Consider the following 22,412-nt stretch of genomic DNA (forward strand, 5'->3'; position numbering starts at 1 on the left):
ACACGAGTGAGCAGGGGAGGGGAGAGAGAAAGAAGGAGTGAGAGAACCCCAAGCAGGTTCTGCACTGTCAGCCCAAAGCATGACATGGGGCTTGATCTCATGACTGCCAAGATCATGACCTGAGCCAATATCAAGAGTCAGACACTTAACTGAATGAGCCACCCAGGTGCCCTGGACTTATACTCTTCAAAGACTCCTCCTCACTGGTACAAGAAAAGACTCCACACACCTTGATCCAATTAGTCTAATGATATTTTCTTCCAGGAAGATGACTTAAATAAAACTGTTCAGTTCTCACTGAATGCAAAGAAAAGGGGCACACACAGAAGAGTACACACACATCTCTTAAACAGGTAGCATACAATCCAATCATAGCTACTGACAATTAACATAATCGCCAGACAACTTAACATGTAGTTCCTCCCAGAATATTTTCATTTTATAGAGACTCTTGATAACACGTAATGGCAATAAATCTTTAAGATATAGAGATTTGTGGGACATCATTCCAGGAGAACAGAAAGTATTCAGTCAGTTCTGGCACAAAAAAAAAAAGTGGCATGCTCAAACTTGGTAATTTGAGAATGATAGCTTAACTAAGGGTCTACTTCAAAAACATGGACAGAGTCTAGGGGATAGAGAACAGGGGATAGTGCACAGTTCCTGGGGATCTGGCAACAACAAGAGATATTACCATCCCTAAGCCTGAAGGGCAAGAGGAGTAAATAATTATCAGAATCTAAAAAGGGGTAATTATATAGAGAGGGCCTTCTGACAGGAGGTATAGCTTTTGGGAGAGGAAAGCTGCCAATTCAAGGCAACACAAGGGAGGGCACCAGGGGAGTAACTACCCTGACTCCACTTTCACCTCACTCTCTGATCTCCAGCTGGTGACTCCCATTTGTGTAATCCAACCAGAAGCCACAGGGCAGGGGAGCCAGATGATTTGGCTGGGGAAGGTCAGTCTCCCAGGACACAAATAGTGTAGACAGAGGTAGAGAGTAGTTCTGAAAAGGTAAACAAAAGATATCCAGTCCATTTACAAAGTCAACTCTGATAATTACAAATAATCTGTTACAGTTTAAAAGAACCCTTAAAGAGGAATATAGTTCCAAAATCTTCCTTTTCCATATTAGGAATTGAGGTTTAGAGAATCAAGTGACATTTCCAAAGTCATATTATTACTTAGGAGCAATACATGTACTGGAAGTTAGGGGACAATTTCCATTACACCTCATGAGTTCTGTAAGCTTCCATTAAACAATGAAATATTCAAGTCTCCAAAAGCATAAGCATCTTTCCAAGCCTTTATCAAATGCCACCTTTTCCATAGTGTATTTTCTAAAGATCCCTATTTAATAAAATTGCTCCCTCCTCTAATTTGAATAATACACCTTTGTTATAACACTTACCTTTTCAACTAGTGTTACTATTATGGTCATCTACATATGGATTATTCTCACAGGTTGAATTATAAACCTTGAGAGAAATTTTAAATCCATCCCCACACATACCACCCCTAACATGTGACTGCTCCTTAAGTAAGAGAAAACCCACCCCTTTTCCCCATGAATACCCAAGCTATTTCATACCTGGGCTCTTTCTCCACCAACTCTAGATTTAGATGATCATCCCACAAACACAAAATAAGGGCCTTCATTTAAAGGATAAAATCTCCTTAGTTTTGACTATCCCCTCAATATTTATTCACCCACTATTTTGATAACCCCTACGTCTCCAAACACAATGCCAGACACATAAAAAACATTCAATACATACTTACTGAATTTTTAAAAAAAAAATTTAGAGCATATAAAAGATCCATAAGTAATTTGATATAACTTGAACATTTTCCCCATCATTAGATTAGAAAGAAAAAAGTACAAAAATGAATATCAAAGTATATGAGTATGCCTTTCTTCTGCAATCTAACAAAATCAATATAATAAAATGTTATGAAGACTGGGGGGAAATCTAAACAATTTCAAATGTTCAAGATAACCACAAATATCTATTCATAGACATGTTGATCTAAAGTCCACTGACCTGCAGTGTAAATGAATAGAATCTAAAAGAGCTCTCATTTCTGAGTCATGAGAATAAATTAACATAACAAAAAGCAAAACCATCAAAGACTAATTGATGCATTTTGTCAATTTAATGTTTTTGTACTCTCCTAAAACACCATCAGTGCTACTTTAAATTACAGTCTAAAAACTTCTGTTGATGGTCAACACATCCCCAAGTCATCTAATATAATTAAATAATAAAGCCTTACCTATAAAATCTGCTCAGGAAACTCATTTGAAAGAATTTAGTTTCCCAATTCACATTCTTACAGGAAATCATATATCCCTGATTTTAGTAAAAAGAAAAACAGTGAATGCGTAATTTCTGCTCCGTTTTGAACTTTTACACAAAACATGAAAAAACAAAACCCCAAAGATTCATATAAAATGTCCATTGCAAAACAATTAAGTTTCTATCTCTAGCAGTAATATTATCTGAGGAAAAACTATACAAAATACGTGTCTGATTTTTAAGCATCTTGAAAATGTTTACAGCAAGCATACACATCATGTTAATTTTCAGCAAATGACAACAAATTTACAAAAAACATACACCCTGAATGCCTCTCTTAAAACATCATACAAACTCTACTTTTCAATTTTGAACATTATGTATATGTAAGCTAAATTATTCTTATTTTAAATGTTCTCATTGACTATAAGTGTGGTATATAGTGTACCTTTTAGCAACATTCATTCATTTTGAGAGTAGACTATTATTCCTAGTTAGTTTTCTGCTCTTAAATTTATTTACTTATTTTCCTTTTGTTTTTTTTACCCAATCTATACAATACCATCAATATATAAATATGGAAGAGAGGTTTATACCTCGATTAAAACAGTTGCCATAAGAAAATGCCTGGGTGGCTCAGTCAGTTAAGAGTCCAACTCTTGATTTCAGCTGAGGTTGGGATCTCACTATCCTGAGACCGAGACTCAGTGGGGCTCCGCACTAGGCATAGAGTCTGCTTAAGATTCTCTCTCTCCCAGGTGCATGCATGCTCTCTCTCTCAAAAAAAAAAAAAGAAAAAAAAAAAACAACGCCTACAGATAATTCAATGGAAACTCATATGCAGGAAGATCCTTTCTTTTCTCCATTAGGTATGAACATTATATATAATTCATCAAGTAGGTCCAAAAAGACAAAATTAAAATTCACAACTTAAGTAGGTGTTCTGTTACTTAATTTACATGGAAATTAAGTCTCTGAAAGGTAATAAGTCAACTAATAGGTTGAATATTAGCCCAAAGCATTGAAGCTATAAACACATGGAAAGAAATACAACAAAATTCAAACAATGGACCAGAGATGGGTAACCTCTAATTCGAAGCTGGCAATTCAAAACAGGGGACACCTGGGTGACTCAGTCGTTAAGCATCAAACTTTGGCCCAGGTCATGATCTCTCCTTTCAGAGTTCAAGCCCTGGGTCGGGCTCTGGGCTTACAGCTTGCAGCCTGAAGCCTGTTTCGGATTCTGTGTGTCCCTCTCTCTCTCTGCCCCTCCCCTGCTCACTCTCTCTCTCTCTCTCTCTCTCAAAAATAAATGTTAAAAAATAATTTAAACCGGGCAATTTCTTTGGAATTCCTTTTTGTAAATAAATCTGTCAAGATTAGTAGTGATATAGTATTAATTTGATTAACTGGATCTATGTGGTAAAGTTTATTCTACATAAAGCAATAGCAATGTAAAGCTTTTAAATAAAGTCATTTTTTAAAATTTAAGTTTCTAGATTAAATAATGCATATATTGCAAGTGGGTGTTTTGGAACTTGGATAAAATGTTATTATTAATTATAGCAAGGGAAGAGTTAATTCTAAATATAAAGAAGAAAATAGTCCAGTATTAAAGATGTTATAAATCATTTTTGCCTTTCACTTGAGCTGTTCACAGAGCCAGAAAACAACCTTTTCCTTCAAACCCCGGGCCAATGGGCCAAAAGTAATGAAGCAGATTAGACTAGGTAGCCATTCATTCCAACTTACTTTACATACCTACCAACTTCTCTAACCCTTTCTTTTTCTATCTCCCAAATTCTTTTACAGCTTTGATATTCAATGTGTTATCCAAGAACCTCTTTTATCTGCCTTAACAATCATATCTATTCTCAAGGGTTTAAATATCTCTTGTGTGATATATTCAATCTCCATATCTAGTACCCATCTCTTTCTAGTCTCTTCTTTCTGCTGGTGAACATTTCAAATGAAAACCTTATCTCATCAAACCCAACTGTCCATCTTTCCATCTCTACCCCCAAATGAGTTTTAACTCCAGATTCCACACCAACCTGAAGGTAATGAGAAAGAGGAAATGACCAATGTTTCCAATCTCCAACAGGATAAAGTTCCTATGTTATTAGCATTCCTTAGACATTCCTTCGTGTTCTGAACTTTTGCCTCCCTGAACAAATGTTGCCTTCTCTTGCCTTTTTGCCTTTCTACAAATAGTTCTCTCTAGCTAGAATGCCTTTCCTCTACTTATCCACTTAGAAAACTCTGAAAATGTATTATTAGCTTTCCATATCTTCTGTGAAACACCAGGCAGAAGTGTTTCCTTACTATTATCCCAAAGCAATCTATACATTATCTCTAAAATAGATACCTTTATTCCAGAGAGCTCTTTTACCACAGGTTATTTCTTTTCTGTATCCCCATTACCTAACACAGTGTCTAACGTAAAAATAGTGTTTTAATAAGTATCAGTTTCATCCAGTGTTTTTACCTCCTAAATATCTCTCAGATCCATCCATTCCTCTCCAACTCCACAACCATCACTACTCATTAATTTTGGTCTTCATCCAACCACTTGCCACATCTCTCTCCTTAACATCTCTCTTACTAGCATCTTTCTTTTCATTCCTCCATTCAGTAATTATTTCAAAAAATATTTATGGGGCACCTTCTATGTGCCATACATTGTTTTCAGGGTTGAGGATAGGGTTGTAAAACCCAGCCAAAATCCAAGCTTTCATGAAGCTTATATTCTAGGATTCCACAGAGGAAGGGCATAAGACAAGGGCAACAGACAGTTAAGAAGCAAGACGAGGGGCGCCTGGGTGGCGCAGTCGGTTAAGCGTCCGACTTCAGCCAGGTCACGATCTCGCGGTCCGTGAGTTCGAGCCCCGCGTCAGGCTCTGGGCTGATGGCTCGGAGCCTGGAGCCTGTTTCCGATTCTGTGTCTCCCTCTCTCTCTGCCCCTCCCCCGTTCATGCTCTGTCTCTCTCTGTCCCAAAAATAAATAAAAAAACGTTGAAAAAAAAATTTTTTTTAAAAAAAGAAGCAAGACGAAAATTAAATATATACCATATATATTAGTGATAAGTGCTGAAGAAAAAGAAAAAAAAAGCAAGAAAAGAGGACATCAACTATTGGGGGTGGGTGGTAGCTGAAATTTTAGATAGGGTAGCCAGGGAAGGGGGTCTCTAAAAAGGTGTTTTTTAAAGAAAGACCAGTAGTAAGGAAGCCAGTCATGTGGATAACTAAGCGATGAGTATTTGAGGCTTTTTTTGACTCAATAAATGTGTTATCTACTTTCACCTACAAACTCCCCAATTTGCTTAGATTAGCTCTATGTTGTAAGTAAGTATGTAGCTCTTGCTGTAAGTCTGCATACTACAAAATGAACACCTGCAGAAATAATTTAAAAACAAAAAGGCATCTAGAAATACATAGCCATGTAGGGATTTAGATAAGGGAGAAATTAAAGCACTAAGAATATCACTGTTACACAGAACAGAAAAAGAATATTGAAAATTACTACCATAAGTCAATTAAGAAAAGTTTAACTTTAAATGCATATATTCTAAGGTAAGTAAGTTTGCATTTTTGAAAGATCAGATTTTAGAAGACTTTTATCGAAAAACCAATACAAAACAAGTGAACAAAAACAATTATAATACTTAAAGTGGTAACTAAATATGCAATCACCCTAATTAAAAATCAAACATAAGTGTTAGCTATGGTTTGTTTTCTCATTTAATTAGTTAGTTCTTGTTTTCCCATTATCATAGAAGTACAGTGAAAAGGGCCCGAGGTATGCAACACTGTGGTTAACATCTTAAACTGACATAATGAACTAGACAGAAATGCAATATTGAATCCTATTTAAAACATAAATTAATATCTTAGTTTTCATATCACCATACAAATGAATATCTGCCTTTGCAGATCATAACTCAATTAGAGTTTGCTCCTATTTCAGCAAAATGAAAATCTATATTAACTTTGATATATCATTTAATATTAGTTTTGTCAACAGTCTCCTATCCTGAAACCTAGGCTGCTTCTCTCTTACCTTCAATAGGAAACTCTAAGCTATTTTTGGTGGGTACCAGATTATATTCTTGTTTCCTCAAATGGAAGAAAAATGTGTACCTTGCTATGCTCTGAATGTTTGTATCTACCCAAAATTCTTATGTTGAAATCCTAACCCCCAAAGATGATGGTATTAGGAGGTGAGGCCTTTGGGAAGTGCTTAAATCATGAGGATGGAGCCTTCATAAATGGGATTGGTGCCTTAAGAGAACCTCCAGAGAGATCCCTAGCCCCTTCCACCATGTGAGGACACAGCAAGAAGGTGCCTGCAATGAACCAGGAAGAAGTCCCTTGTCCTACCGTGCTGCCACCACAATCCTGAACTTAAACCTCCAGAACTGTGAGAAATAAATTTATGTTGTTTATAAACTACCCAATCTATAGAGTTTTGTTATAGCAGTCCAAATAGACTGAGGCATATCCAAGCAGTTGGTCAATAAATATTTATTGATTAGCCATGAACAAAAGAACTTTCTAATTTTTATGGTTACATCTTCAGAAAAAATAATTCTGGCAAAAGTCATTCATTAATCATTTATAAAAAACAATTACTTTTTGGATTTTTTCCCATATATAATTATAAAACCAAATGTGTCAAGTAAGATAGCTTGGGTGTAATTAAAAAATTCAGAACAGAACACACAGAAAATAAAATGAACAAACAAAAAATGTTAGTTTTAGATGGATACCAATTGCAAAAGGTTCAGAAATAATACATTCAGCATAATAGAGCCACAGTAGTGTCAATCTACTTATGGAAGATTTTACAGGAACTGAAGAATCTGACACAACACCACTTCTCACTTCTGGCTTTCAGAAGGCATAGTCACGTTAAGCAGAACTGATTAAATGTCCCTGATATACGTTTCTCAAAGAATTTCTAATATATACTTTGAATGAATCCCGAAATAATTTTTTTGTTTTGTATGTTATGAATCATGCTTTAAGCTAATGGCTTTTCAGGGGAAAACTTTGTAACTTTAGAAAAATCTGGGCAGTTTCTGTTACTAACATATTACAAAAATAATCATTAACACAAGAAAACATTATAAAACATTTCTCTCTCATTGGTATCTCTATTCTCATTTCTAAAAATCCCATTTTGTATTTAAATTCTACAGTAATCTTCCTTAGCAAGAGAAATTGATTCATTCATTAAAGTGATTCACCATTTTGATCATTTTAAACTGAAGTAAAATCAAGTCTTTCTTTTTGTCATTGTTGTTACTTGAAACACACATTACATACTGTGTAGTTTCATTCAGGTAAGAATAGGTCTATTCCCACATGTTTCATACATATGTTTACAAACATATATATCAATGAAAGAAGGTGTTATTTGAGTAACAGTTTATACACAGCTAAGCATATAGCTTTCACATATATGTCTACACATATATGTAGAAACTTCTAATGAAAGAAGATGACACTTGAAAGACATTATACATCGTGGTTTCAGAGTGTGAAGCATACAGCTATTCCCATATGATTCTACATATACATTTACAAACACATGTATTTTAATGGCACAAAAATAGACACAAAGATCAATGGAACAGAATAGAAAACCCAGAAATAGACCCACAACTATATGGGTTGTGGTTCAAAGCAAGAAAAAACATCCAATGGAAAAAAGATAGTCTTTTCAACAAATGGTGTTGGGAAAACTGGACAGCAACATGAAAAAGAATGAAACCGGACCACTTTCTTATACCACACATGAAAACAAATTCAAAATGGATTAAAGACCTAAATGTAAGACAGGAAACCATTAAAATCCTAGAGGAGAGCACAGGCAGTAACCTCTCTGACATCGGCCATAGCAACTTCTTACTAGATATGTCTCCTGAGGCAAGGGAAACAAACTATTGGGACTTCATCAAAATAAAAAACTTCTGCACAGTGAAAGAAACAATCAACAAAAGTAAAGGGTAACCTACAGAATGGGAGAAGATATTTGCAAATGACACATCTGACAAAGGGCCAATACCCAAAATATGTAAAGAACTTATAAAACTCAACACCCAAAAACCAAATAATCCAGTTAAAAAATGGACAGAAGACACGAATAGGCATTTTTCCAAGGACAACATGCAGATGGCCAACAGATACTTGAAAAGATGTTCAACATCACTGATTGTCAGGGAAATACAAATCCAAACTACAGTGAGATATCACCTCACACCAGTCAGAATGGTAAACTTAACAAAAAGAAACAACAGGTGTTGGCAAGGATGCAGAGGAAGTCCTTCTATTTAACAATGTTGGTTTCATACATATGGCTCAAAGAAGAAATCATCTTAGTGATGATATCCTATACTGGTGGAAAAGTTAGTCTTCATAGGACAATTATGAAGGTCATTTTTAAAAAGGGGGTGGGGGAGAATAAACTCATTTTTTTCATGATTTCTGCTGCAAAGAAACAGTAAAATCAAAACACAGAGGAGAGGCATATGGTAGCAAGGTGTAGGAGAAAGAACTGAAAACATATAAAAGATGGAAATTCATGAAGCTGTTTCTCTCTTTAGCATTAATACTGTTCTTCAAATCATCCTCTTAACAGTTTCCTTCCCTTGACCCTATCCTTTCCCTCCACCTTCATTTCTAAGCCTTAGTCACTTAATGGCTCTAGTCAATTTATCCTATACCTTTATTACACGAATATACCTCCCTCTCCTGTCATTAGAAATACAAGGTTTCCTTGTCAGAATGAAAGATCGATCTTGAAACAAGCTCTGAAAAACCTAGAAAGTAGACCAAAGAGATGTGTCAGGACCCCTTGCAGAGTGTTGTGATGCCAAAAGCAGCATAATGTGCTCTGAATGACTGAGTACTAACATAGTCCCTAGAGTGCTTGGGAAACTAGTTATCTATTTTCTAAGGATATTAGGCCAAAATGGCTGACGTAAGGGATTAAGGGACCAAATACAGATCCTGAAGATCTTGTAGTCTGACCACTAGATACAAGGGAACTAACACTAATGGTGGAGTTAAAAAGCATACTGCATAATCTGATTATTAGCTAGAAGCATTCAAATCCAACCAATATCATTTATTACTACATGGTTCCAGTAGCACAGAAGCACTGGAAATATTTCCTTTCCTACTCTCTACATTTAACATAGTACTTTGTACAAAAAGCTACTAAGATCGGACCTAATGAAAAGCACAGACAATATATGAAAGTGCTTTGCCAACAGTAAAATCTTACATAATTCTATGCTATTATTATTAATAATATTCTTCCTAGCAAACACTGGCCTCATGTGGAAAAACCTCCATCTTTATGAATATATTCAATATCCAGAGTTAACTTACTTGCTTTCCAGAAAGAAAAACACATACAACAAAAGAAAAAGCTAGGTTTTATTTGGAAATTTAATTGTAAATATAGAAAAATACTGTATGCCACTCAGAGAAAATAAATATGACAAAGATAAAATATATGCTTAAATTAGTATGAAATGTGATATAATGACATCTCATATACTGAGGACCAAACAAGTGCAATGTTTACACAGAACAAGAAGAAAAATAAGTAACTATAAAAAAATGCACATAAACACTTTCTAAAACGACATTCATCAAAGTAAATAAAACCTTTAAAGGCACATTACCTCCTGGTAAATGGTATTTGTTTCACCCAAGAGAAACAAAAACTAGCACCCGCAAAAAAGAAGAGAGAGAGGGTTCACAGAACATTACAAGAAGATGAGTCATCATAAAGCTTTGCAACTTGGTTTATTATAAAATAACATTTTAAGTATGCTACTTACAGCTCAGTAGTTTGTTATATGAGGAGAAAGTAGTGTAGGAAGAATAAAATAAAATATTATGAGAACTTACAAGGTCAAGGTATACTTCCTACCACTCTTAAAAACAGTATGGGACTTAGAAAAACAATAGGAAAAGAGAGAACCACTGAACCTAGCCTCTTGCAGTAACTATGATTAGACTATTGATTAAGGACTAGTGCTGACTGACCTAAATAGAGAGTAACCAGTACCCAGGATGACTCATGAGAATGTGTTTTGGGAACAAAAAAAGTCTTATTTCTCCTGTTTTCTTTGAGCTTCCATTCTAGAATGGACCTCTGTTTTCTTCCTGGCTCTCTATTTACTGAACTAAAAGAATGACTCTTAAATAATTTTTAAAAATCAGTACATAAAGCTGACTTTTAGACATGGTGGAACATCATTTTTCACAACCACAGAAACATATTTATTTGGGGGGTTTTAACTGGACCAGTGATTTTTAAAACTGTAGTTCCTAACTATCATTTAAGTTGAATTTAAAATTTAAAAATCTTTATTCTTATATTTTAATAGTAACAATGTAATAAAGATTCAGCTTCTGGACTACAAAAATGACCAAATTGTAGGACGATAATGTGAAGACATTGGATAGGCCAAACAATCAAGTTAAGTAATTGGCCTTATTTTTCCTATGCCCTCTTTAATTTGATTGTAAACTCTAATGAAAAAAATTATATTCAGTGATAAAAATGCATTAATTCGCTGGTAAAAAAGCAAGAATATTCTCATGGATGTTGAACTTAAAGGAAAGGGTGGATATACATGCAAGAAATATACAGCACTTATTAAAGATTTCAATATGAAAATTAATATATGTATTATTTACATAAATGTGTACAAAAATACATGTAAAATAAGTATTTTAAATAGTATCATATCATTATGAAAAATAAGCATAAACAAGTTATTTTCCTTTTAGTTTTAAGTGACACATTTATATCAAAAACATTAAAGGAATTGTTAAAGAAACTAACATTTTAGGTATGACTGAATAGCTCATTTCGTTACAAAAGCTTTATTCCTTTATATATACCAAGTAAAATTTTAAAAAGTAACCAGAAAACTTCTTTCTGCATCAATTCTCAACATTTTTTATAACGAGACACAAGCAAGCATTTTATAAATAACATTAACTATATAAATTCCCATTGAAAACATTATATTAAATTTACCACTGGGTTCCATACTCCCATATGCTCCACCTCAAAACTCTAAGAGGAATTTCTAAATTTGACAGTCTAAGGAGATGGGATTTACTAATAATACACATTAACATTTTCATAAACGATAAATTTTATTGAGAGTATTTGAAAAGAAGGGGCACCTGGGTGGCTCAGTCTGTTAAGCAACTGACTTCGGCTCAGGTCATGATCTCATGGTTCCTAGGTTTGAGCCCCACATCGGGCTCTGTGCTGACAGCTGAGAGCCTGAAGCCTGCTTTGGATTCTGTGTCTCCCTCTCTCTCTGCCCCTCCCCAGCTCATGCTTGCCTCTCTGTCTCTCAAAAATGAATAAACGTTAAAAAAAAATTTAAAAATATTTGTAAAGAAAATATTTTAATAAATGATCAAAAAATATAAGGATTCAACATTTGTCTATTTTACGTTTACTACTGTTGACTCCCTATAAGATTTTAAATACTTTAACAGTATGTTCATCACATCATCAGGTAGTGTAGCTTTCTATAAATGCTTAATAGTATGTTCAAGTGAAAGATAACAAAATAAATGTCACTAATAAAATATTACATATAATAAGCACAAAGCTAATCATGAAATTCAGTACTAATAAGATTCTTAAGTATATATTAAAGACATATTTTGGAAGTACACATAGAAAAATCTGCAAGTATACAGGCTTTGTGCTGTTAGCTCAGAACCTGGAGCCTGCTTCAGATTGTCTGTCTGTCTCTCTCTCTCTGCCCCTCCCCCACTTGAGCTCTGTCTCTCTCTCTCTCTCTCTCTCTCTCTCAAAAATAAACATTAAAATTTTTTTTTAAAAAGTAAAAATCTGCAAGTATAAAATTTTCAAAAGAAAAATAAAAAAGCGACAAATTCATTTTACTTGCAAGCTTCATATTAGACAATCATCTATACCTAGAACCATAAAGTAATATAAGAACTGTGCTTTCTTCAAAAAGGTAACTTGCTTTAAAAACAGTTTTATTGTGCTAAAATACACATAAGAAAAAAACTTACCATATTAACCATTTTTAAGGATACATTCAATGATAGATATTAAATACATTCATAATGCTGTGCAACTGTCACCCCATCCACCTACATAACTTATTTTATCTTATCAAACTGAAACTCTGTACCAATTGAACAATAACTCCCTATTCCCTATTCCTCCCAACCCTTGGCCACTACCATTCTACTTTCAGTCTTTATAACTCTGACTACACTAAATACTTCACACAAGCACTATCATCTAGTATCTTTTTATGACTGGCTTATTTCACTTAGCAAAATGTCTTCAAGACTCATCCATGCTGTAGAAAATAGCAGAATTGTTTCCCTTTTTAAGGCTGAATAATACTCCCTGTATATATATGCCACATTTTGTTTATCCATTTATCCATTAATGAAAACTTGAGTTAAATCCACGTTTTAGTTTTTGTGAATAATGCTGCAATAAACATGGGTATACAAATACTGCTTCAAGAACCTTCTTTCAATTCTCTTGCATATATACCCACTGTGTCTCCCTCTCTCAGTGTAATTGCTGAATCATACAGTAAGTCTATTTTTAATTTTTTGTGGAAACACCATCTTATTTTCCACAGCAGTTCTACCATTTTCCATTCCCACCAACAAAACACAAGGATTCCAATATCTCTACATCCTTACCAACACTGGTTTTCTGGAGTTTTTTGGATAGTAGCCATCTAATGGGTATGAGGTTAAACCTCATTGTGGTTTTGACTTGCATTTCCCAAATGATTAGTGATATCAAGCATATTTTCATTCAGATATCATCTTTGGAGAAATGTCTTTTCAAGTCTATTTTGAATTGGGTTGTTTTTGCTGTTAAGTTTTAGGAGTTCTCTATATATTCTGGATATTAAACTCCTATCAGATATATGATTTGCAAATATTTTCTGCCATTCTGTGGGCTGCCTTTTTACTCTGTGGATAGTGTCTTTTGATGCACAGTTTTTTTTTTAATTTTCATAAAGTACAATTTGTCTATTTTTTTTCTTTTGCTACCTGTGCCTTTGGTATTATATCCAAGAAATCACTGCCAAATCCAATGTTATAAAGGTTTGTCTCATGTTTTCTTCTAAGAATTGTATGGTTTTAGGTGTTATATTTAAGTCTTTGATCCATTTTTTGAGTTGATTTCTGTATATGGTGTTAGGGAAGGGTTCCACTTCATCCTTCTGCATGTGGATATACAGTTTTCCAGCACCACTTGTTGAAGACTGCCCTTTCCCTCTTGAATGGTTTTGGTACTCTTGTTAAAAATCATTTGACCATATATTTAGGGGTTTATTTCTGGGCTCTCTAGTCTATTCCATTTGTTTACATGCCTGACTTTACACTAGTACCAGTTTTGATTACAGTAGCTTTGTAGTAATTTTGAAGTAACAAAGTATGAGTCCTCCAGTTTTGTCTTTTTCAAAATTGTTTTGACCCTTCAGGATCCCTTGAGATTCCATATAAATTTTAGGACAGATTTATCTATTTCTTCGAAAACATCATTGGGACTTCGATAAGGAATGCATTGCACCTGTAGATTGCTTTGGATAGTATTGACATTAACAATATTAAGTGTTCTAATCCATTTATAAGGATGTTTTTCATTTTTGTTAGGTCTTCTTTAATTTCTTTCAGCAATGTTATAGTTTTCAGTGTACAAGTCTCTCACCTCTTTGGTGAAGTTAATTCCTAAGCATTTTTTTAATGCTATTGTAAATGTAACTGTTTTTATAATTTCCTTTTCAGATGGTTGATTGTTCACGTACAGTGATTTTTGTGTGTTGACTTTGTATCCTGCTACTTTACTGAATTTATTTGTTCTTATAGGTTCTTTCTTTTTCTTTTCCTTTTTTTTTTGGGGGGGGGGGGAGCCCATATAGTTTTCTATATATAAGAGCACATCATCTGCAGATAATTTTACTTCCCCTTTCCAATTCAGATAACTTTTCTTTTTCTTGCCTGACTGCTCTAGCTAGAACTTCCAGTACTATGCTGAACAGAAGTGGTGAAAGCAGACTTCCTTGCCTTGTTCCCAAGCTTAGAGGAAACACTTTGTCTTTCACTATTGAGTATGATGTTCACTGTAGGTTTTTCATTTAAGACTTTTAAGTTAAGGTAGTTTCCTTCTATTTCTAGTTTATTGAGTGTTTTATCATGAAAGGGTGTTGAATTTTGTCAAATGCTTTTACTGCACCAATTGAAATGATATGGGTTTTCTCATTCTGTTGATATTACAGATTACATTAATTTTTGTATGCTAAACCCTCCTTGCATTCCGGGAATAAAGCCCACCTGGTCCTTTTAATATACTACCTAATTCTCTTTGTTAGCATTCTGTTGAGGATTTTAGTGTCCATGTTTATAAGGGATTTGGGGCTATAGTTTTCTTGTAGTGTCTTTGGTATAAGATAATTCTGGCCTCATAAAATGAGTTAGGAAGTATTCCCTCCTCTTCAACGTGTTTGGAAAAGCCTGAGGTGCTATTAATTATTCTTTAAACATTTGTAGAATTCACCAGTGAAGTCATCAGGTCCAGGGCTTTTCTTTGTCAATAGATTTTCTTATTAGTGATTTAATATCCTGAATAGTAATAGGTCTATCCTTATTTTCTATTTCTTCATGGTTCAGTAGGTTTGGTAGGTTTGTTTTGTTGTTTTTTTGTTGTTTTGTTTTTTAAGCAGGCTTCACACCCAGCAAGGAACCTAACACAGGGCCCTAACCCATGACCCCAAAATCAATACCCGAGCTGAGATCAAAAATCAGACGCTCAACCGATACTTAGGTGCCCCTAGTCTTGGTAGGTTTTGTGTTTCTACGAATTTGTCTAGTTTCACCTAGGTTATCCAATTTGTTGGCATACAACTGTTCATAGTGCTTTCATATAATCCTATTTCTGCAAAATTGGTAGTAATTGTCCCCATTTTCAGTCTCGTAATTTGGGCCATCTCTTTCTTTTTTAATTGTCCCTCTAGCTAAGATTGTCAATTGTGCTGATCTCTTCAATCTGGCTTCACTGATTTTCTCTATTGGTTTTCTATTTCCTATATCATTTAACAGTGCTCTAATCTTTAATTTCTTTCCCTCGGCTAACTTTGGATTTATTTATTCTTTTTATTTAGTTCCTTAAGTTATAAACTTAGATTGTTGATTTGAGATCTTAACTGAAGTATAGTTGACATATAATATTACTTTGAGGTGTACAGCAGCAATTCAACATTTATATACATTACAAAATGTGCTTATATACATTATGGAAGACTTGGCACCTTTCTTGATTTTTAATGTAAGCAATTTATAAATTTCTCCCTTAGCACAAATTTCACTGTGTCCCATAAATTTTAGTATGTTGTATTTTTTTTCATTCCTAAGTATTTCCTAATTTCCCTTGTGACTTCTTTGATCTTCTTTGACTTCTTAGTTGTTTAGGAGTATGTTGTTTAATTTCCATAAATTCATGAATTTTCCAGTTACCATATGTTCTATCCCAGAAAATGTCCCACGTGCACTTGAGACAAATGTGTATGCTATTTTTGGGTAGAGTGTTCTGTATACATCTGTTAAGCCTAGTAAGTTTATTGTGTTAAAGCCTCTACTTCTTTATTAATATTTGTTCTCGTTATTGGAGAGGCTATTTTGAGTGAGGTATTAAAATCTCTAACTATTATCACAGCACTATTTCTCCCTTTAATTCTGTCAGGTTTGGGGGCACCTGAGTGGCTCAGTCAGTTGAACTCTTGATTTCGGCTCAGTCATGATCCCAGGGTCATGGGACTGAGTCCATGTCAGGCTCCATGGTAAGCATGGAACTTGCTTGGGATTCTCTCTGGCCCCTCACCCCCACTCTGTCTCTCAAAAATAAAAATAAAAATAAAAATAAAAGTAAAAATAAAAATTCTGTCAGGTTTTGCTTCATATAATTTGATGGCCTGGCACTAGGCACATGAATATTTATTAATATATAGTGTCCTTTTTAATCTAATTAAAAATTCTCTTACCACCTCAATTTAACTACAAATTAAGCTGAGGGGCACCCAAGTGACTCAGTGAGTTAAGTGTCCAAATCTTGGTTTCAACTCAGGTCATGATCTCACAGTGATGGGACTGAGCCCCACATCAGGCTCCGCATGGAGCATGAAGCCTACTTAGAATTCTCCCCCACCCCTGCCCTCTAGCCCCCTTGCATACACTTTCTCTCTAAAATAAAATAAAAATAAATAAAATAAATTTTTAAAAAATTAAGCAGATTTCAGGAACACTGTTTAAAAAAATTTACATTTTATAAATTATAAATTATAATTTACCTTTGTGAATCCAAATTATGCAAACAAAAAAAAATTTTTTTAATTAAAAAAAAAGTGGGGGAGGCACCTGGGTGGTCAGCCAGTTAAGTGTCTAACTTCAGCTCAAGTCATAATCTCACCGCAGTTTGTGAGTTCAGGCCCCACACTGGGCTCTGTGCTGACAGCTAGCAGGCTGGAGTCAGCTTCAGATCTTGTGTCTCCCTCTCTCTCTGCCCCTCCCCTACTTTTGCTCTGTCTCTCTTTCTCAAAACTAAATAAACATTTAAAAAAATTTTTGAAATTATGCAAAAAAAAAAAAAAAAAAGACACGGATGTTGATTTTGAAGTTTTGCACTCAACAAAATGCCTCTGTTCCATAACTGACTCTGTCACAACTAAATTATATAAACAAATTTACACTATGTAATGCTGTTTTTATCTGTCTTATGTTTGGGATTATTTATTAGAGAGAAAAAAGAACTCTGTTGTTAAAAAATGTATGAAAAACAATATTCTTTGGCTATACCATGGTACTTCCTAGGGCAGAGAAACATAAAACAAAGGTTTTAACTAGGGAACATCAAATGAACAAAGACAAAAGAACTCTACAGACCATACTGATTTTCAGAAACGTAAGGCAAAAATTCTGCCATTATATAATTCACAGATATCTCATGGCATCATGAGAATCATACCTGGTATTGGTCATACCAGCTGAAGAGCACCAGCTATTCATATTTCTCCCTAAGGCTACAATCAGTGACATTAGGTTGGTAGGCTGAAATGGCCTATAATAGGAATACATATATCATGAAAATCTGTAAACAAAATAAATCAAGGGTTTTTGTTTTTGGGTTTTTTTTTAACATTTATTTATTTTTGAGACAGAGAGAGACAGAGCATGAACAGGGGAGGGTCAGAGAGAGAGGGAGACACAGAATCCGAAACAGGCTCCAGGCTCTGAGCTGTCAGCACAGAGCCCGATGTGGGGCTCGAACTCATGGACTGTGAGATCATGACCTGAGCCGAAGTCGGACACTTAACCAACTGAGCCACCCAGGCGCCCCTTGTTTTTGTTTTTAAAGCTACACCACACCCTGACTCTCAGACCAGGCACTAAATATTTACCAGTGTAACACTGGAAGTATCACACTGCAGAAAGTATTCTGATGCAAAGTTCACTTAATTAGCTACCTCATTTTTTAAGATGGAAACATTATTTTTTTCAAATAATTGGTAGAATGCAATGTAAAATAAAAATTTACTTCAAAGAAACCTATAATTTAAAAAATATGGGAGAGGCACCTGGGTGGCTCAGTCGGTTAAGCGTCCGACTTCGGCTCAAGTCATGATCTTGCGGTCCATGAGTTGAAGCCCCGCATCAGGCTCTGTACTGACAGCTCAGAGCCTGGAGCCTGTTTCAGCTTCTGTGTCTCCCTCTCTCTCTCTCTGCCCCTCCCCTGCTCACACTCTCTCTGTCTCTGAAAAATGAATAAACCTTAAAAAAAAAATTTTAAAAAATATATGGGAGAGGAAGCACTACATTTTGACAGTCCATTCCATCTGAAATTTTAATAGTCCTTCCTAAAAAAAAAAAAAAAAAGGCAACTCCCTACAGGAGCTATGGTACTGGTCCTGTCTCTCAGAAAAGTTCCTTTTTAAATAATTTGAGGTCAAACAAAATAAACTCCTCCTCTCTGTGACCAATCAGCCTTCAATTGTTTAAGACAGCAAACATATAGTCTCAGGATTTTCTCTTTGATGTTTACTCTACATTAAAGATTATAAAGATTTTCAAGTAAAATATTGCTCCTGATCTTAAGAAAAATCCATTATACAGGGAATAATGAATCTTTTTATAAAGAAAATTATCATAACTGGTACCGGGACAACTTCAGTAAATCTAGTAATTATGAAATTAATATTAAATGTTAGAATATCAAAATAGCAAGATAATGATTTCGAGTACATATAAAACCAACCTTACAATCTTACTCTGATATTTATCATAATTGATTTTGCATCAGTTTAGATATCAGCTCATTTTCTCAGTCCTTGTATCTACTCCCTCACCAGGGACTAGGCCTGTCACACTGAAGTTGGAATGATATAAAGTCTTGAGCCCAAGAAGCAACCTTAGTACCCAAGGGACATTCTTTTTATTTGTGCCTCTCATCTGTCCTTCAATTTGACTTTTACTCATTCACTTAAAATATCATTATAAAACCCACCATGTTGTAGGCCTGTGCCAGGCACTGAAGATATAATGGAAAAAAAACAAAACAAAAAAACACACCTATGACTTCATAGAGGACAGTCTGTTAGGAGAAATGTCCACTGAACAAATAATGTCATTAAAAAATTATAATTATAAATTATTATTTATGCTATGAAAGAAAAACATATGACTCAATGAATGTATAACAGGAAGACCTGCCACCTCTGGAGCCTTAGAAAAAATTTGCCTGATAAAGTGAAATTTGACTTAAGACCAGAAATATGACGATAAGGAGAGTTCAATAGTGCAAAGGAAACTACTTTTTCCAATTCCAGACATATTGGTTTCACCTTTCCTGAACTTTTGTTTCCACCTTTGTTATCTCTTGGTATTTTTTTCCTAAGTTTTATTGTATCTAGCTAGCTACCAGCTCTGACCCTTACTATCCCCCCTAATAATAACAGCTAATGTTTATTGAGTTCATACTACTTAGAAGATATCAGTATAAGCAATTTACATATGTGAACTCACCTAATCCTTACAGTGACCAGGTGGTACGTCACATTTCCCCATTTTACAGATGAAGAATCTGAGGCACAGTCATGATTAGCTACCTGCCCAAAATTACACAGCTACTGGTACTAGTCCTTGCATGTCCATCACCTGCCTCATAACCTATCACTCTCACAGAAACCCCAAGGCACCAAACTAAACTGGCACTACTACTAGGAAAAAAATAAATATCAAGTCTCCTATATCCTCCAAATTGCTACCATCTTCAACTAGGCAGGGTCATGCTTTTTCTCCACTTTTCAGAAATTAGGAATGAAAAACTGACCACAGTAGCCAACACTAAACCATCTCCAGAAGCAAGAAAAAATTTTTAGAATAATATATTCTTACAAAAAGTTATTCACCCAGAATATGAAATGGAAACTTGCCAAGGAGAAAGAATTATAATTTATTCAATCCCTTCTATACCTCCCAAAGGAAGAACTTTTTTTTTCTTTTAATCCAAATTTATAAATATTTTGCATGTATTTGCAATAGTAATATAAATTAATAACAGTAAATTGGTTATGATATAGAACAAATTCCCCCAAATTAGCTTGAAGTAAGCAACTTTTAAATGTTACAGAAAAAAAAATTACTATTAAATGAACAAGGCTTCATTGAAAACTATATTTAGATATTTTTAAGGTTCCTGTTATGATCAAAACTTTCATTTGTTAATTCACCATTGAAGGTGATGTGAAAAACAATAATTATGTGGGTGATTGATACAAGTGAGTGTATGACTCATAGTTTGCAAAAGAAAATGATTTGGGGGAAAAGGCTCAGGAAGAAAGAAGCAAATAATGGATTCTGGAAGAAATGAAGACCTTTCCTGTCCAAGAACTGTCACCAGTTCTTTATTACTTGAAGATTAAGGGAATAGTGAATAAAGCTGTCTGCCAGACAGCAGAAAAGGTAAGAAATAACGTTGTCTCTAAATGTACCTCGCATGAAAATTTTCAAATATAACATTCATAAAATTAAACTTTCTATAAAAAGTTACCAGAAAACCCAACTCAAATCAGAACAATGGAAATGTCAAAATAAACCAACATTACATTTGTCAGGAACCTGAACAAATGAAACAGCAAGATAGGTCAAGTTGTAAAATTGTCTCATTTTATTCCACTTGGTTTTAGAACAAAGGCAGATCCAATACTGATTTAGTAGGAGACTTTGTGGGGTTTATTTTTGTTTGGCTATTTTTCTACTTTAGTTATTACAAAATAAATATTTAGTTGTTACTGAGTTTCAGCGAATTTATACAACGAGCTTTAGTTTCTGGTTCCAGAGGTCAAATTCAAGCCACTAAATTCAGTTCCACTTTTTTACTAACTGCCCCTTCCCTCTCCTATAGATATCAAATATATCATATATATTTACATGTACTTTTTCTTAGACTCACATTAAGGTATGGGTATTAATTGCTATCCTTGCATTATGAATCTTTACAGAAAATGAAGAGAATTTCACTTTAAGTCATATTTAACAGGAAGTTTGATCCAATTTTTTAATTTATATTTTCATGTATACTTTAGAGTCCCTACTATATGACAGCATTGACCTAGATGCTTTCTACACATAATCTCATCTAAGAATACTGGATTTACCTTGTTATATATATACTGCCTAAGGATAAGGTAAATGAATATTTTTGTGGTAAAGCAACCTAGGTCATATTAATGACGGCTTTCACATGAGCAACATCCACCCATTCCAGCATACCTTATGTGTATAGCTTAGAACTTAGTTCATGAAAACTATCTGATGTAACTTGAACATGTCTCAAAAAAAAAAAAAAAAAAAAGAGCTGTGCGTGTGAATGTATGTACACACTTGTGTGTTAGATGACGGATTCAAACCTAGGAAGTCCAATTATAGAATCTTTGCTCTTAACCATTAAGCCACTATATCCTGGAAAAGAACCAAGGTGTGACTTTTAAACGTACATAACTGATTTAGGGAATAATAACTTTTAAAATAAGAGATCATATTTCTGAAGTCAGTAAGCTAAGTATCAGCATTAGGTTATAAGAACACATCTGATGAAAATTTACTATGACAAAAGGGTTTTTTTTTTCTCTCTCTTGTGAATGAGCTTAATTTCCAGAAATTCTAGCTTTATCATATTGGATATTATATTACCTAACATTTTTGTGATCTCTTTATAGAGTTTAAAGCATTTTTGTATCTAAAACCTTATATAATCCTGCCAGCAACACTATAAATAAGTATGATGGTTAATTTTATGTCAACTTTGCTGGGCCATAATACCCAGACATTTGGCCAAACATTATTATTCGGGATGTTTCTGTCAAGGTTTTTTTTGGGGGGAGTGAGATTAAATTTTAAATTACTGGACTGAGTAAAGCAGATTACTCTCCATAATGTGGGTGGTCCCATCCAATTAGTGAAAAGCCTTAACAGAACAAAGACTGACATCCTGAAAACAAGAATTCTGCCGGCAAATTGCAGACTCAATTTGGACTCAGATTTTTTACTTGGGTCTCCAGCCTGTCAGCCTACTGTACACATTTTGGACTTACCAATCCTCTTTAACTGAGATTCAATTCCTCAAAATCAATCATTCAATCTCTTTTCCACCTCACGCATGTGTGTGCACACACATATGTACTCACATACATGCACATGTACGTACACATATACATGCATGCACACAAACACACACATCCTGTTGGTCCTATTTCTCTGGAGAACTCTAAATCAAAAAGCAGGGTAGTTGAAAAGTCTAACAAAACAAGAAAACAGGAATTCATATCCTTATCTTTGTCTATAGTCATTCTTAAAAAGATAGTAAAATTCTCAAGCTATGCTAGAATTGTTTTCATACCCAAACCACTCAGCCAATGTAATGTTCTTTTTCTTTTAAAACAGTTACTTGACAAAACTAATCAACTCCGTAAAACAGTATGGCAGATCCTCAATGAGTTAAGCATAGA

At 34.4% G+C, this 22,412-nt stretch overlaps 1 protein-coding gene across 9 annotated transcripts in view; it reads right to left on the bottom strand.

Moving 5' to 3' along the window:
* METTL15 (methyltransferase like 15) overlaps positions 1-22,412 on the bottom strand; it is a 213,553-nt gene that overhangs the window by 184,577 nt on the left and 6,564 nt on the right. For 7 of the 9 annotated variants that reach the window (XM_053899873.1, XM_053899874.1, XM_053899872.1 and 4 more), the window contains exons 4-5: positions 2,279-2,355; positions 869-1,007 (exon numbers count right to left, since the gene is read on the bottom strand). The exons of 1 other annotated variant lie outside the window; for it this stretch is intronic. In XM_053899873.1, coding sequence (XP_053755848.1) covers positions 869-1,007; positions 2,279-2,355 — 216 coding nt within the window. The remainder of the gene's footprint in view (positions 1-868; positions 1,008-2,278; positions 2,356-22,412) is intronic. One more of the 9 variants, XM_019456587.2, reaches the window with a different exon arrangement.

This window comes from Panthera pardus, unplaced genomic scaffold (genome assembly GCF_024362965.1).
Source record: "Panthera pardus isolate Hobbes unplaced genomic scaffold, ASM2436296v1 HiC_scaffold_12, whole genome shotgun sequence".
NCBI lineage: Eukaryota > Metazoa > Chordata > Mammalia > Carnivora > Felidae > Panthera > Panthera pardus.